The 12,007-nt window shown below is 35.1% G+C and overlaps 2 protein-coding genes across 4 annotated transcripts; one reads left to right on the top strand and one right to left on the bottom strand.

Annotated features, from left to right (window-relative positions):
- Positions 1–2,073: 2,073 nt before the first annotated feature.
- LOC107270781 (chitinase-3-like protein 2) lies at positions 2,074–11,987 on the bottom strand. Of its 3 annotated transcripts, none has more exons than XM_015746106.2 (7): positions 11,770–11,987; positions 11,493–11,691; positions 11,137–11,412; positions 3,994–4,275; positions 3,685–3,921; positions 3,194–3,617; positions 2,074–3,117 (listed from the first exon to the last, which is right to left on the bottom strand). In XM_015746106.2, exons 2-7 carry the CDS (start codon positions 11,549–11,551, stop codon positions 2,980–2,982), a joined length of 1,416 nt encoding a protein of 471 aa, XP_015601592.1. In that variant the 5' UTR covers positions 11,552–11,691; positions 11,770–11,987; the 3' UTR covers positions 2,074–2,979. The 3 variants fall into 3 exon arrangements, with proteins under 3 accessions (XP_015601592.1, XP_024943867.1, XP_015601593.1); XM_025088099.1 differs by having other exon boundaries at positions 2,712–3,117; positions 11,493–11,627; XM_015746107.2 differs by lacking the exon at positions 11,770–11,987 and having other exon boundaries at positions 2,712–3,117; positions 11,137–11,394.
- LOC112494810 lies at positions 4,282–8,305 on the top strand. The gene is made up of 3 exons (XM_025088100.1): positions 4,282–5,052; positions 6,374–6,476; positions 8,189–8,305. Exons 1-3 carry the CDS (start codon positions 4,833–4,835, stop codon positions 8,253–8,255), a joined length of 390 nt encoding a protein of 129 aa, XP_024943868.1. The 5' UTR covers positions 4,282–4,832; the 3' UTR covers positions 8,256–8,305.
- Positions 11,988–12,007: the final 20 nt, after the last annotated feature.

Here is a 12,007-nt window from a genome sequence, read left to right on the forward strand (position 1 = left end):
TGCTGTGTATTCCTCTAATAAAAAGTATTGATATCATATTATTGAGGCCAAGTACATAAGTCACTACATGTTTGCCTATTATATGATCTAGCACTGGCCCATCATTTTAATTGTATTTTAAAAATTTCCTATAACATTTTCACTACTCTTTTATATTACTACTGCTTCTCGTAGTTGATTATGATTTAATGATTATTTAATAATGAATAAAACTTTAGCTAATTCCTTATCGAGTACTACTTGGCGGGTCCGTGCCAGGAATTCCAAAGTACTTACTTTCAACGTACTAATAGTATCCTACAACTATATGTTTGTTATTAAGCTTTTACCGTGTTTATTTTTGACGAGCTATTGTTAATAAGCTCTATATAGAAAGTTGAGATTGGTTTTGAGTTTGATGACTGGCATAATGAACGCAAATTTATGTCAAGAAATGCACGGACCCGCCAAGTAGTACTCGATAAGGAATCAGCTAAAGTTTTATTAATTATTAAATAACCATTAAATCATAATCAACTACGAGAAGCAGTAGTAATGTAAAAGAGTAGTGAAAACGTTATAGGAAATTTTGAAAATACAATTAAAATGATGGGCCAGTGCTAGATCATATAATAGGCAAACATGTAGTGACTTATGTACTTGGCCTCAATAATCTGATACCAGCACTCCTGTACTTGACGTAGTTTTTTACACGTGTTTTTTGGGGGATTACGCGTTTTCCCGCGTATCACTACAGTTCCCGCCGAGGACTTGACGGAATATTTTATTACGTCACAATAGCTAAACGAGCTGAACAACAGCCTTAAGGCCATTCTACAATGCAACGGGACATGGAACACGGAACACGTAAGCGGCGCGGTATTCAATTCTATATTTGCAATATTCCATTGGATCCTCCAATTAAGAAGGAGAAAATCGTTTTTAAAACCGAGCGTTTACTAAATCTTTACGATTTTGGCTACGTCTCGGACATAGCAATGATACGGAAGTGGTTGCTAGGGTCATTACGTATTTTACGGAACACGGAACGTGATGAGTATCATCGAGCATGCCCCGTTCCGTGCACCGTAACGGCTTACGTGAAAAAAAACAATTGCCTCGCCAATACTTTCATACGTGAAATGTCATTACCTGTCACCTGTCATTACTAACTCCATAGACAAGGTCGTTATAAATATCGTTAGACAAATCAAATTTCTCTACGACAAAAGTCATCGCGACTTTAAAAATGAAGTAATACTTTACTTATCTATATGAATAAAGGCATATACAAGTTTTTAAAATATTTATATGTTGACAGATAATGACAGGTGACAGGTAATAACATTTCACGTATGAAAGTATTAGGGGGGCAACTGTTTTTTTTTCACGTAAGCCGTTACGGTGCACGGAACAGGGCATGCTTGATGATACTCATCACGTTCCATGCTCCGTAAAATGACCTTAGCACCCGCTTCCGTATCGTTGCTATGTCCGAGACGTAGCCAAAATCGTAGAGCTTTAGTAAACGCTCGGTTTTAAAAACGATTTTCCCCTTCTTAATTGGAGGAACCAATGGAATTTTGCAAATATACAATTGAATACCGCGCCGCTTACGTGTTCCGTGTCCCATTGCATTGTAGAATGGCCTTTAATGTCGTTGTGAGCTTGCGCTTGCGTCGGAGATAATATGTACGGAAAACCAACAGCGAAATGCGCGAATTCGATGTTTAAAGAACAAATGTTCGCTGTTTCTGTATCACTACTTTTCCGTAGTGATATAAAAAAGCATCAACAAAATCGTATGTTCTACATATTCTATAATTTTGTTATGTGTTATATGTCTATTATTATTTCTATTATTATTATTATTATTATTTAATGGTATTTTTATTGATAAAATATCGACAAAAATACTACAGCGGTAGTGGCGCCGCCAAAATGTAGAGACCATAATCGTAATTACTGTTTACAGGTTTGTGGACCACATTTTCAATGTTACCTTCGGCCTTCTTTCTTCTAGTCTTCATACGTAGCAGTGTGGCCTTATTAAACAAATGAAAGAATGTGAAATTAATGATCTTAAAAATGTTATGACGTTAACTTTCATTTCTTTAATGATACCACCCTGCTCTTATTCATGAAATCATCCACTTGTTATATCCCAAAGTGGATCTACTTAAGCAAATTATTTTCGGCACATCGAACTTTACGACTGCCTCATGCAAGCCTTAAAGCGCTGAGTAACAGGCCATGCGCTCATACCACATGTCCGCGCGAGGTATGTAGCAAGACTCTTACTTTGCAAGATCATCAATACCAACCACTGTAAGTTAACCCTCGTATTATATTTAAATCTTCAATCTCATCAATCTACACCTTAGACGTCGCTCCCATTCGTCAGTATCATACCCACCCATTCCGCAGAAAGCAGATACGCTTAGTATTTTAATGGTAGATCATATTTCACTAGCTAAGATTTAACACATTGACGGCCAATTTCAGTTGGTGCGTTTGCCGTGAATTACCTTGTATTTACTATACATATGTCTGTATGATAAAACAAGAGCTGCAAGACCAGTGTATAAAATTTTCTAGAGATTTGCATACACATATTTTAGAACGTATATCGTCTATAATGTAATGGTATTGCATGTTAAATGTTAAGGAATAAACAAAAAGAAACATATTTTTCATATTTGCGTGGTAACATTTATCAATATTTCTGCTAATAATTTTTTAAATCTATTTATGAGTTCAATAGTGCAATTGGTCAATAGTCGAAAGAGCAACGGGATACACCATACAGCATATTATATACAGCATACACCATACACCATACAGACATATTTTGCTATAAATGTTAAAATTAACATCACTACCTTGATATATGTAAATACCGATAAATGTATAAGCTTGGTTAGAATGATTTAAGTATAGTGCACCATTAATTTTTTCTTCGTGCAATCTTTTAAATGTATTTAAAATCCTTTGAAAGTTTCAAGAATGCTTTAGAATACTAGACGTTATACGAGTTAGAGGAAATGTTGTGTTGTCGGCACAAGAACCGTACCAGTCATCTGTATTTAAAGAAAATATCATTGCCCCTTTAAAACCGCTCTTAAGAATCCATTCGATCTAAAAGAAAGAATAATTATGTATATGAATGAAACTATGCAATCGTTACCAATAAAATATATATTTACCAACTTACCTTATATTTTACACTTAAAATATCGTCGTATGAAATCCACTCGTCATTTTTATAAGTATATGGAACCCGACTCTCGTGTTCGAAAATAGTCTCTGCTCCAGAATGTAAGAACTTGCAGGTTGTTGAATATGGGACAAAGCCAGCACTTCCAGAAGTGCCAAAACTTTTTGCTGGGGATCCCACTTCATGATTCAACGAGTTATCCAGCTTATAGGAATGCCCATAAGTTGGAATGCCAATGACAATTTTTTCACGTGGCATTCCCTTAGAAAGGAGATAGTATGCAGAATAATTTACATTTAGAGTTGACAAATACCCTATCTCCGGTGATCGCGGATATAAAGGTGCGTTTAAACCAGTAATAGGAAAATACCAGACGAAAAAATGGTAATCGTAAGTCATCAGATTAACGAAATCAACGTGCCTATAACATAATAGAAAATTATTACATAACTGGAAGTCTTGTGGATCAATTTTAATTGTATACATACTGAGCTAGTTGCGGAACATTATAACTTTGAGCAATAATTGCTGGTGGTGCACCTAATGCAACAGACAGAATTAGATTTGGTGACGTACGATCAAATACCTTTTGCAATTCCTGTAAAAGTTGCACAAAATGTATTTTTTGACGTGTTTTACTATCTGGCCATGCTGGGAACTCCCAATCTATATCTAATCCATCCAAATTTAAGTTTTTTGTAACATTTAGGACAGAATTAATAAATCTATAAAGAATGTTTATTGCATTTAAATTCAATTACATATTATATTATCAATAAGTGTAATAAATAACTTACTTCTTCCTGTTAGTATGAGTTTCAACCATTTCTGGAAAACCAGAATAGAGCTCATTGGTCCCACCTACACTAACCATGATTTTCAGTTTGGGCTTACGAATCTTCAAGTTTACAACTTCCCTATACATTGAAATATTTTCTCCCAAACTAAGAGTACAGTTCACCACGCTCGCAAAACCCACGATAATATGCGTACAAAGATTAGGGTCAAGCTGTGACGGACTGAGCTCCCCCGACGTGTTCAGGTTTCTCGGTATTGTAAAGTAGCAGGCGATGATTTTGCTGCAGAAAGTATTTAAATTTTCAATTAAAAAAAAGAGGTTAAACTGCAGAATACGACTCTTTCTTGAAGTTAGTTGTAGATTGGAATTGCAGGAAAGTATCCTGTCAGAATGTCCACCCAGCAGCCAAATAAAGAAAAGAGAGAATTTACATTGTTTCGACCAGGGGTGTTGCGAATATTCGCATCCGCATCCGCAAATGCGGAACATCCGCATTGATTTAGACATCTGCATCTGCATCCGCATCCGCATAAATCAATGCGGATCTTTTATGCGGATGCGAATATGGAGCAAGTCGTAACACGACAAGAAAATGGGCAGGGTCAGAGTGCCGCGTGCCGCGCACGTATTTGCTATTGCTAATTGCAACTTTCTTTCGCTGACTGACCAATCGGAAGGCACGTGCTGGTGACAAGATTCAACAAGTTTGTTTGTTTTATTTCATCGACTTAATTCCTATTGCAAATCAATCACAACGTTTGTTTACTGTGTTTAACCAAGTTTATTGTGTGTTCAATGAATATTTGGCCGTAAATATTTTGAAAAAGTGAATTAAAAATGTCGCCATCGACACTAAACAATATCTGGACTTATTTTAAATTAGACGAAAGTAATCGGGATAAGTCCCGGTGCAAAATATGTAATAAAAGTTACTGGCGAAAGGGATGTACCACAACTTCTTTGAAAAATCATCTGAAATCGAGGCACACAAAAGAGTTTTGTTTGTTCGAAAGCTCGAATAACGAAAAACAATTGAAGAAGAAAAAAGATGATGCAGGTAAATTGGAATTTCAATCTTGCTTTATAAATTTTTACTTACGGTCAGACCCGATCAAAATATAATACAGCATTTTTATTTCATTAACTAATAAATATAAATAAATAAATAAATGAATAATTGTCAGCTATACTTTTTCTAGGAATTAGTCAAATTGAAACATGAGTTTACTGTCCCCAAACCTTCATAATTTTGTATTTAAAAATTGATAAAATTCAAAATGTTAATTTGACTAACTTTAAGAAAAGGAAGAGGTTCTCAATCTGACATTATCATTTATTTTTATATGACTTTTTTTACACTCGATTTTGATTTCATATTTTGTTTAATGAGTACATTGTTTGTGTAAGAATCTGAAAGGTGGTCCCAAATAGTTTTATCGTAATCGGTCTAGTACTTTTTAAGTAAATTAAGAAACAAAACACTTGTAGGAAATTTATATTGTAATTTTTGACGTTGGGTTTGAAGTCGGTTGCTTTTAAGGCTATTCTACAATGCAATATAATAACACGTGACACATAAAAAATAAGCAATAAGATCTTCAATTGATATTTACCTAATTCCATTGGATCCTCCAAATAAGAAGGAGAAAATCGTTTTTAAAACCGAGCATTTACTAAGTCTCTACAATTTTGGTGACGTCTTGGACATAGCAACGATACGGAACCGAAGTATCGTTGCTATGTATTTTTAACGTAAGCCATCGCAGATTACGGAATGGGGCATGCTCGATGCTACTCATCACGTTCTGTGCTCCGTGATATACGTAATATTTCGCCAATATTTCCATGCGTGAAATGTCATTACCTGTCACCTGTCATTAACCAACTCTATAGACGAGGTCATTATCAACATCGTCAGAGAAATGCAATTTCTCTACGATAAAAGTCATCGTGACTTTAAAAATGAAGTAATGATTTACTTATCTATATGAATTAACGCATAAACATTTTTAAAAATATTTATATATTGACAGATGACAGGTGACAGGACATTTGACAATGACGTTTCGTGCTCCGTGAAATCCTTAATGACCCTGGCAACAGCTTCCGTATTGCTGCTATGTCCAAGACGTCACCAAAATCGTAGAAACTTAGTAAACGCTCGATTCCAAAAACGATTTTCTCCTTCTTGATTGGAGGATCCAATGGAATTAGGTAAATATACAATTGAAGATCTTATTGCTTATTTCTTCCGTGTTACGTATTCCATTGCATTGTAGAATGGCCTTTAATGTTTTTATTTTCGTTAATAATTAATAATTATTATACAAATTGCAATTTTCAGAAAGGTTGTGATTTTTTTGTTAATTTTTTTTTAGATAAAATTCTTACTCCATTACAAGAAGCAAGGAAACAGCTTTCGCTAGAGGAAGTATTTCAAAAAGGAAAAAAATGGGATACGAAAATCCGAATTCGAAAAAGGTTGACAAACTCATTGGAGAAATGATAGCGCTTCAAAAGGAGGGGTGTTAATAAGCATGTATTTTTGACCCCGCTTGGATTGAGCTCATTTTCTCAAAAATGAATTGTCTCGATGGAACACACAACCTCTTAAAACCGTTTATCGATAGAGCTTTTTGATTCGGAAAACGGGGGGCCCTGCAGTCGACGATTTACATGGGATTTTAAGCATCGTGTCAATGGTGACAGGGTTTCATCCTGTTGTAAATCTACTCCACTCACCAAACTTTCTTGAAAACTGACCATATGTATGAGGAATAAAATACGTGAGAACAATGATTCTGCTAGGTGGCACACATACTTTTTCGTGACCCTGTATCAATCGACATTTTCAACATTGTTAGTTCCGCGGTACGAAACGCAATTCTCCTTATTCTATAGTTAAAAATTAAACAAATAAACAAGTTTAAGATAGAGTAGGCTCACCAACAATTATACAACACGTATATTATATTGCAGTGATATATGTAGTATATCTAGTGATATATGTAGTATAATGGTACTGTTATTGTTAATCTTTCCCAAGCCATATACTGTATACGTATACTGTATCATTATTGTATTTGTCCAATAAATTATCTTGCAACACTTATACACTTTTCGAATCTCCTATTCCTTCCTATGTCCCCATCACTCTCCTCCTATTATATCTTTAAAAACTAACTTCTTAAAATGCTTTTTGGAAAAAGAAAAGTTTGAAGTGGTAGCGCATGTAACATACCACACGTATATTATATTGTAGTGATATATGTAGTATATCTCTAATGGTACTGTTATTGTTAACCTTTCCCAAGCCATATACTGTATACGTATACTGTATCATTATTGTATTTGTCCAATAAATTATCTTGCAACACTTATACACATTTCGAATCTCCTATTCCGTCCTATATCTCCATCACTCTCCTCCTAATATATCTTTAAAAACTAAGTTCTTAAAATGCTTTTTGGAAAAAGAAAAGTAGAAGTGGTAGTGCATGTAAAATACCACACGTATATTATATTGTAGTGTTATATGTAGTATATCTAACTATAGAATAAGGAGAATTGCGTTTCGTACCGCGGAACTAACAATGTTGAAAATGTCGATTGATACAGGGCCACGAAAAAGTATGTGTGCCACCTAGCAGAATCATTGTTCTCACGTATTTTATTCCTCATACATATGGTCAGTTTTCAAGAAAGTTTGGTGAGTGGAGTAGATATACAACAGGATGAAACCCTGTCACCATTGACACGATGCTTAAAATCCCATGTAAATCGTCGACTGCAGGGCCCCCCGTTTTCCGAATCAAAAAGCTCTATCGATAAACGGTTTTAAGAGGTTGTGTGTTCCATCGAGACAATTCATTTTTGAGAAAATGAGCTCAATCCAAGCGGGGTCAAAAATACATGCTTAGATGAAACCCTGTCACCATTGACACGATGCTTAAAATCCCATGTAAATCGTCGACTGCAGGGCCCCCCGTTTTCCGAATCAAAAAGCTCTATCGATAAACGGTTCTAAGAGGTTGTGTGTCCCATCGAGACAATTCATTTTTGAGAAAATGAGTTCAATCCAAGCGGGGTCAAAAATACATGCTTACTGACATCCCTCCTTTACCGTTCAATTTCGTGGAGGGACTCGGATTTCGCTGACTTATACAAGATTGAGTACCAAAATATGATTTTAGAGGATGCAACTTTTTTTACCGATTTTGTGTGCAAGGAACTGTATGGAAAAGTTGCTCACAAAGTTAAAAAACTGATGGAAAAATATGATTATATGTCGTTTACTACTGACATTGGACAGATCCAAGCTCTAGTGCTACTCTGCTTAGCCTGACTTGACACGGATTATCAGAAAACTTTGAACAATCGTCAATTGTATTGAAATGCGAGACTTTTGATGACCGTCATACAGGTGACATAATTGCAGAAAAATTTAACACAATGCTTACTGAATGGAATATTTCAACTGAACAAGTGCATTACATAATACGGAATGAGGGCTCTAATATGAAAAGAGCTATGCGGTTAGTATTATTAAATAACTTGGATTGTACTGTCCACAAGATACAGATTGCTATTCGAAGTTGTTTACGATCGCAGGAAAACAAAAGAAATGAAACAAAAATGTAAGAAAATGTCGACTCCTTTCAACCATTCAACCATTGCTCAAAAACGACTGCAAAAAATTCAGAACAGACTGAATCAACCGCATCTTAAAGTGTTTCAGGATTATGTAACGCGATGGAATAGTACATTTTACATATTTGAGCGTTTTTAAAGGTAAAAGATGCGTTAAGTTTTTACACTAACGACAGTATCATTGAGACAATTTTGCGAGAAGAGTGGAAAATCATAGAATGCTGTCTTGAAGTATTGAAACTTTTTGAAGAAGCAACACGGGAGATGAGCAGCTCTCAGGCACTTATATCATCTGTGATTCCAATAATTCACATGCTTATGAAAAAACTTGATTATTTAACAAAATCACAGGATTCTGATGCTATTCGGCTAGCAGTCACAACTCTGAAAACTGAATTATCAGCTCAATGCTCTTCTTTGGAAGATAACAATTTATATGCCATTGCAACCTACTTAGACCCTCGCTATAAGCATAAATTGTGTGATCGAGGAAAAAATCAAAGATAAAATATTGAAGATGATACATGATGATCATGTTGTCATTGGTTCTCCAATATCATCTTCAAATGCAGAACAAGCGAAAAGAAAGAGAATGAGAGATTCTGTCGATCCGGAACAACCAGGGACGTCCGGTATGGCTAATAAGACATGCTTAAAAAACGATCTTGCCGTGATGTTAGACTTTCATTTTCAATCATCGAGTGAAGATGAAAGTCAAGAAGAAACACCTGACAACCCCGATGCTCTTCTAAAGAAAGAGTTGCTAATGTATCGCCGGAAAAAAGACTGGATTTGGATCAAAATTCACGGAACTGGTGGAGAGTCAATAGAGGAGAATTGAAAATTCTCTTTGGGTGGACACGGAAATACTTATCACCTCCACCGGCCAGCGTTTCCAGCGAACAATTGTTTAGTGACGCTGGGCTAACATACAATGCACTAAGTAACCGGCTGGAGGCTGATAAGGCAGCTATATTACTATTCATTAAATATAATGCACAAATTTTTAAATTCAATTATTATAAAAAAGTTTTTAAATTTTTGTTACTTAAAAGTATAACAAAACTTCAAATTCAAAATACTAATAAGACTGAAAATTGTTTAATACTAAGATTTTTTACTCAAAAATTGATTAATAAATAAAAATAATATAAAAATTATTATCACTTTCATGTATTTGTTCCCCTAAAAAGTTGTATTTCTTAAAAAATCTTGAAATCCGCATCCGCGGATGTCAAAAATTCAGCATCTGCAACAACCCTGGATTGGACCCCTTCGGGGGTCTTCCTCAAGTAAAGATCTGTATTAATAGATGTAGTTTTACTAGTTGCAGAACAATTAAAATATATAAAAATGTAAATAAATGTGTGTGAAATATGCAGATGCTCATCATAATATTACAAATCAACAGAATTAACATAGACTTATCCTTGGTGATGTCCTTCTGAGGCCATATATTGTGAGGTTTGAAATAAATATAATAGATTTTAATTTATGCCTTACAGGAGTCGTGTTGAAGCCATTATTTAGAGAGCAAGGAGTCATGCTTCAAAATTAAATAACTGATTAACAGTTGATTTCAAGACATTAGACGTGACAATGCAAAAATTCTAAAGTTCCAGGATGAAGCCTCAAGGTCACATGAGGCGTGTGATGATATGACATATAATGACAGTGGCTATATATTGTCTTACAATTAGTCACAGATACAATCACTGTCATTATTATTTTACCATTCACACTTCAAATTTATATATACCTTATGTGACCTCAAGACATCATACTCCAACTTTAGAATTTTTGCATTATCACGCCTAATGTCTTCAACGATGAGTTTCTTACAAACCTCTCTGAACACTTCCACCTATAATTAATTACACCAATTCAATAAATCAATAAATTAGGTAACTAGCGTACCTTTTACATAATTAAATTAGACACTGACATTATTTATCTTTTGATTTTGTTACATTAATCCATCTTAAAATCGTTAATCAGTTACTTAATTTTGTAGCATGACTCCTTGGTGTCTCAATGGTAGCTTCTCCACAATTCCTATAAGGAATAAATTAAAAACTATTATATTTATTTCAAACCTCACAATATATGGCTTCAGAGGATGTCACGAGAATAATTCTACACTAAATATGTTAATTCGTAACATTATGGTGAGTATCTGCATATTTCGCACACACTTATTTACATCTTTATATATTTTAATTGTTCTGTAACTAGTAAAACTAAGTTTATTAATATGTATCTTTATCTAAGGAAGACTCCCAAAGGGGTCAAAACGTTCTAAATTATCTCTTTTCTTCACTTAACTGGTTGGCCGACATCCAGACAGGATACTTTCCTGCAATTCCTATATATCATCACAGCCGACATTTCACATCTCTCTTAGTTGTAGATTATTTTTTTTTAGATGAAGCTCTTCAAGAAATTGTATTCTACAATTTTACAAAAAAAAAAGCGTTATTGTGATGTTTACCCTAATGACTTTTTGCGAGGCTGTTCAGCTTGGTCGAAGATTGTGCTCTTTTCCGCATTCTGGTTCTTCTTCGTCGACTCGGCATATAACCAAGTTCGACGTATCCACGTAGAAATCTTGGCATCATCCTCTTTGTGGAAATTACTTGTATTTGAGGATTTCAATGGCAGTATTCCGATCGAAGTGTATATAGTAAAAAGTAGCAGGAATATAAGAATGATTAGAATAAAACACAATGCCTGTAGTTTTGAACGTGGTCTGAAATTGACGGAAATTCTGTTGTTTACGCATATATTAATAGACTAAATCAATACTGTCATCTGTGTAAATATACTGAATTTTTATTAAAAACTTACTGTCGTACATCAGTTAACAGTTTATACTTTGCCTGTTGCACAGAAATTTGATTAACCATTGAACAATTTTAATGGTCCTTCCTTCCTTTCCTTACGGCTATATCCCCAATGGGGGACATGTGCCAGTAACTGGTCCTAATAATCAAGGATTGAAAGTTCGACACTAGATGGCGATGTACCTTGCGAGACGGGCCTTATTCTACTCAGCGTGAGGGGACCTACAAAGTTTATACACCGAATCCGAACAGTGTTGGGTGAAATCCGTAAAAATACTCACTTAAGTTTTCATATGAAAACCCATTGGTGAATGCCGCTGGAAGCTGGGCGCGAACCTCCAACCTTTCGGTCGTGAATCCGCTACCCTATCCACTGGGATACGGCCGCCCCCCAATTTTAATGGTAGAATATTATGTAGTTACTGAAAACAGAGATGAGTGGGGAGATGCACAATGCTCCGGTTTTAAGCGATACCAGAGATGAGTAGGGAGATTGCCAATGAGCCTGTTTTTGGTGGT

The sequence above is a fragment of the Cephus cinctus genome, unplaced genomic scaffold (assembly GCF_000341935.2).
Source record: "Cephus cinctus unplaced genomic scaffold, Ccin1 Ccin1_scaffold0819, whole genome shotgun sequence".
NCBI classification, from domain to species: domain Eukaryota; kingdom Metazoa; phylum Arthropoda; class Insecta; order Hymenoptera; family Cephidae; genus Cephus; species Cephus cinctus.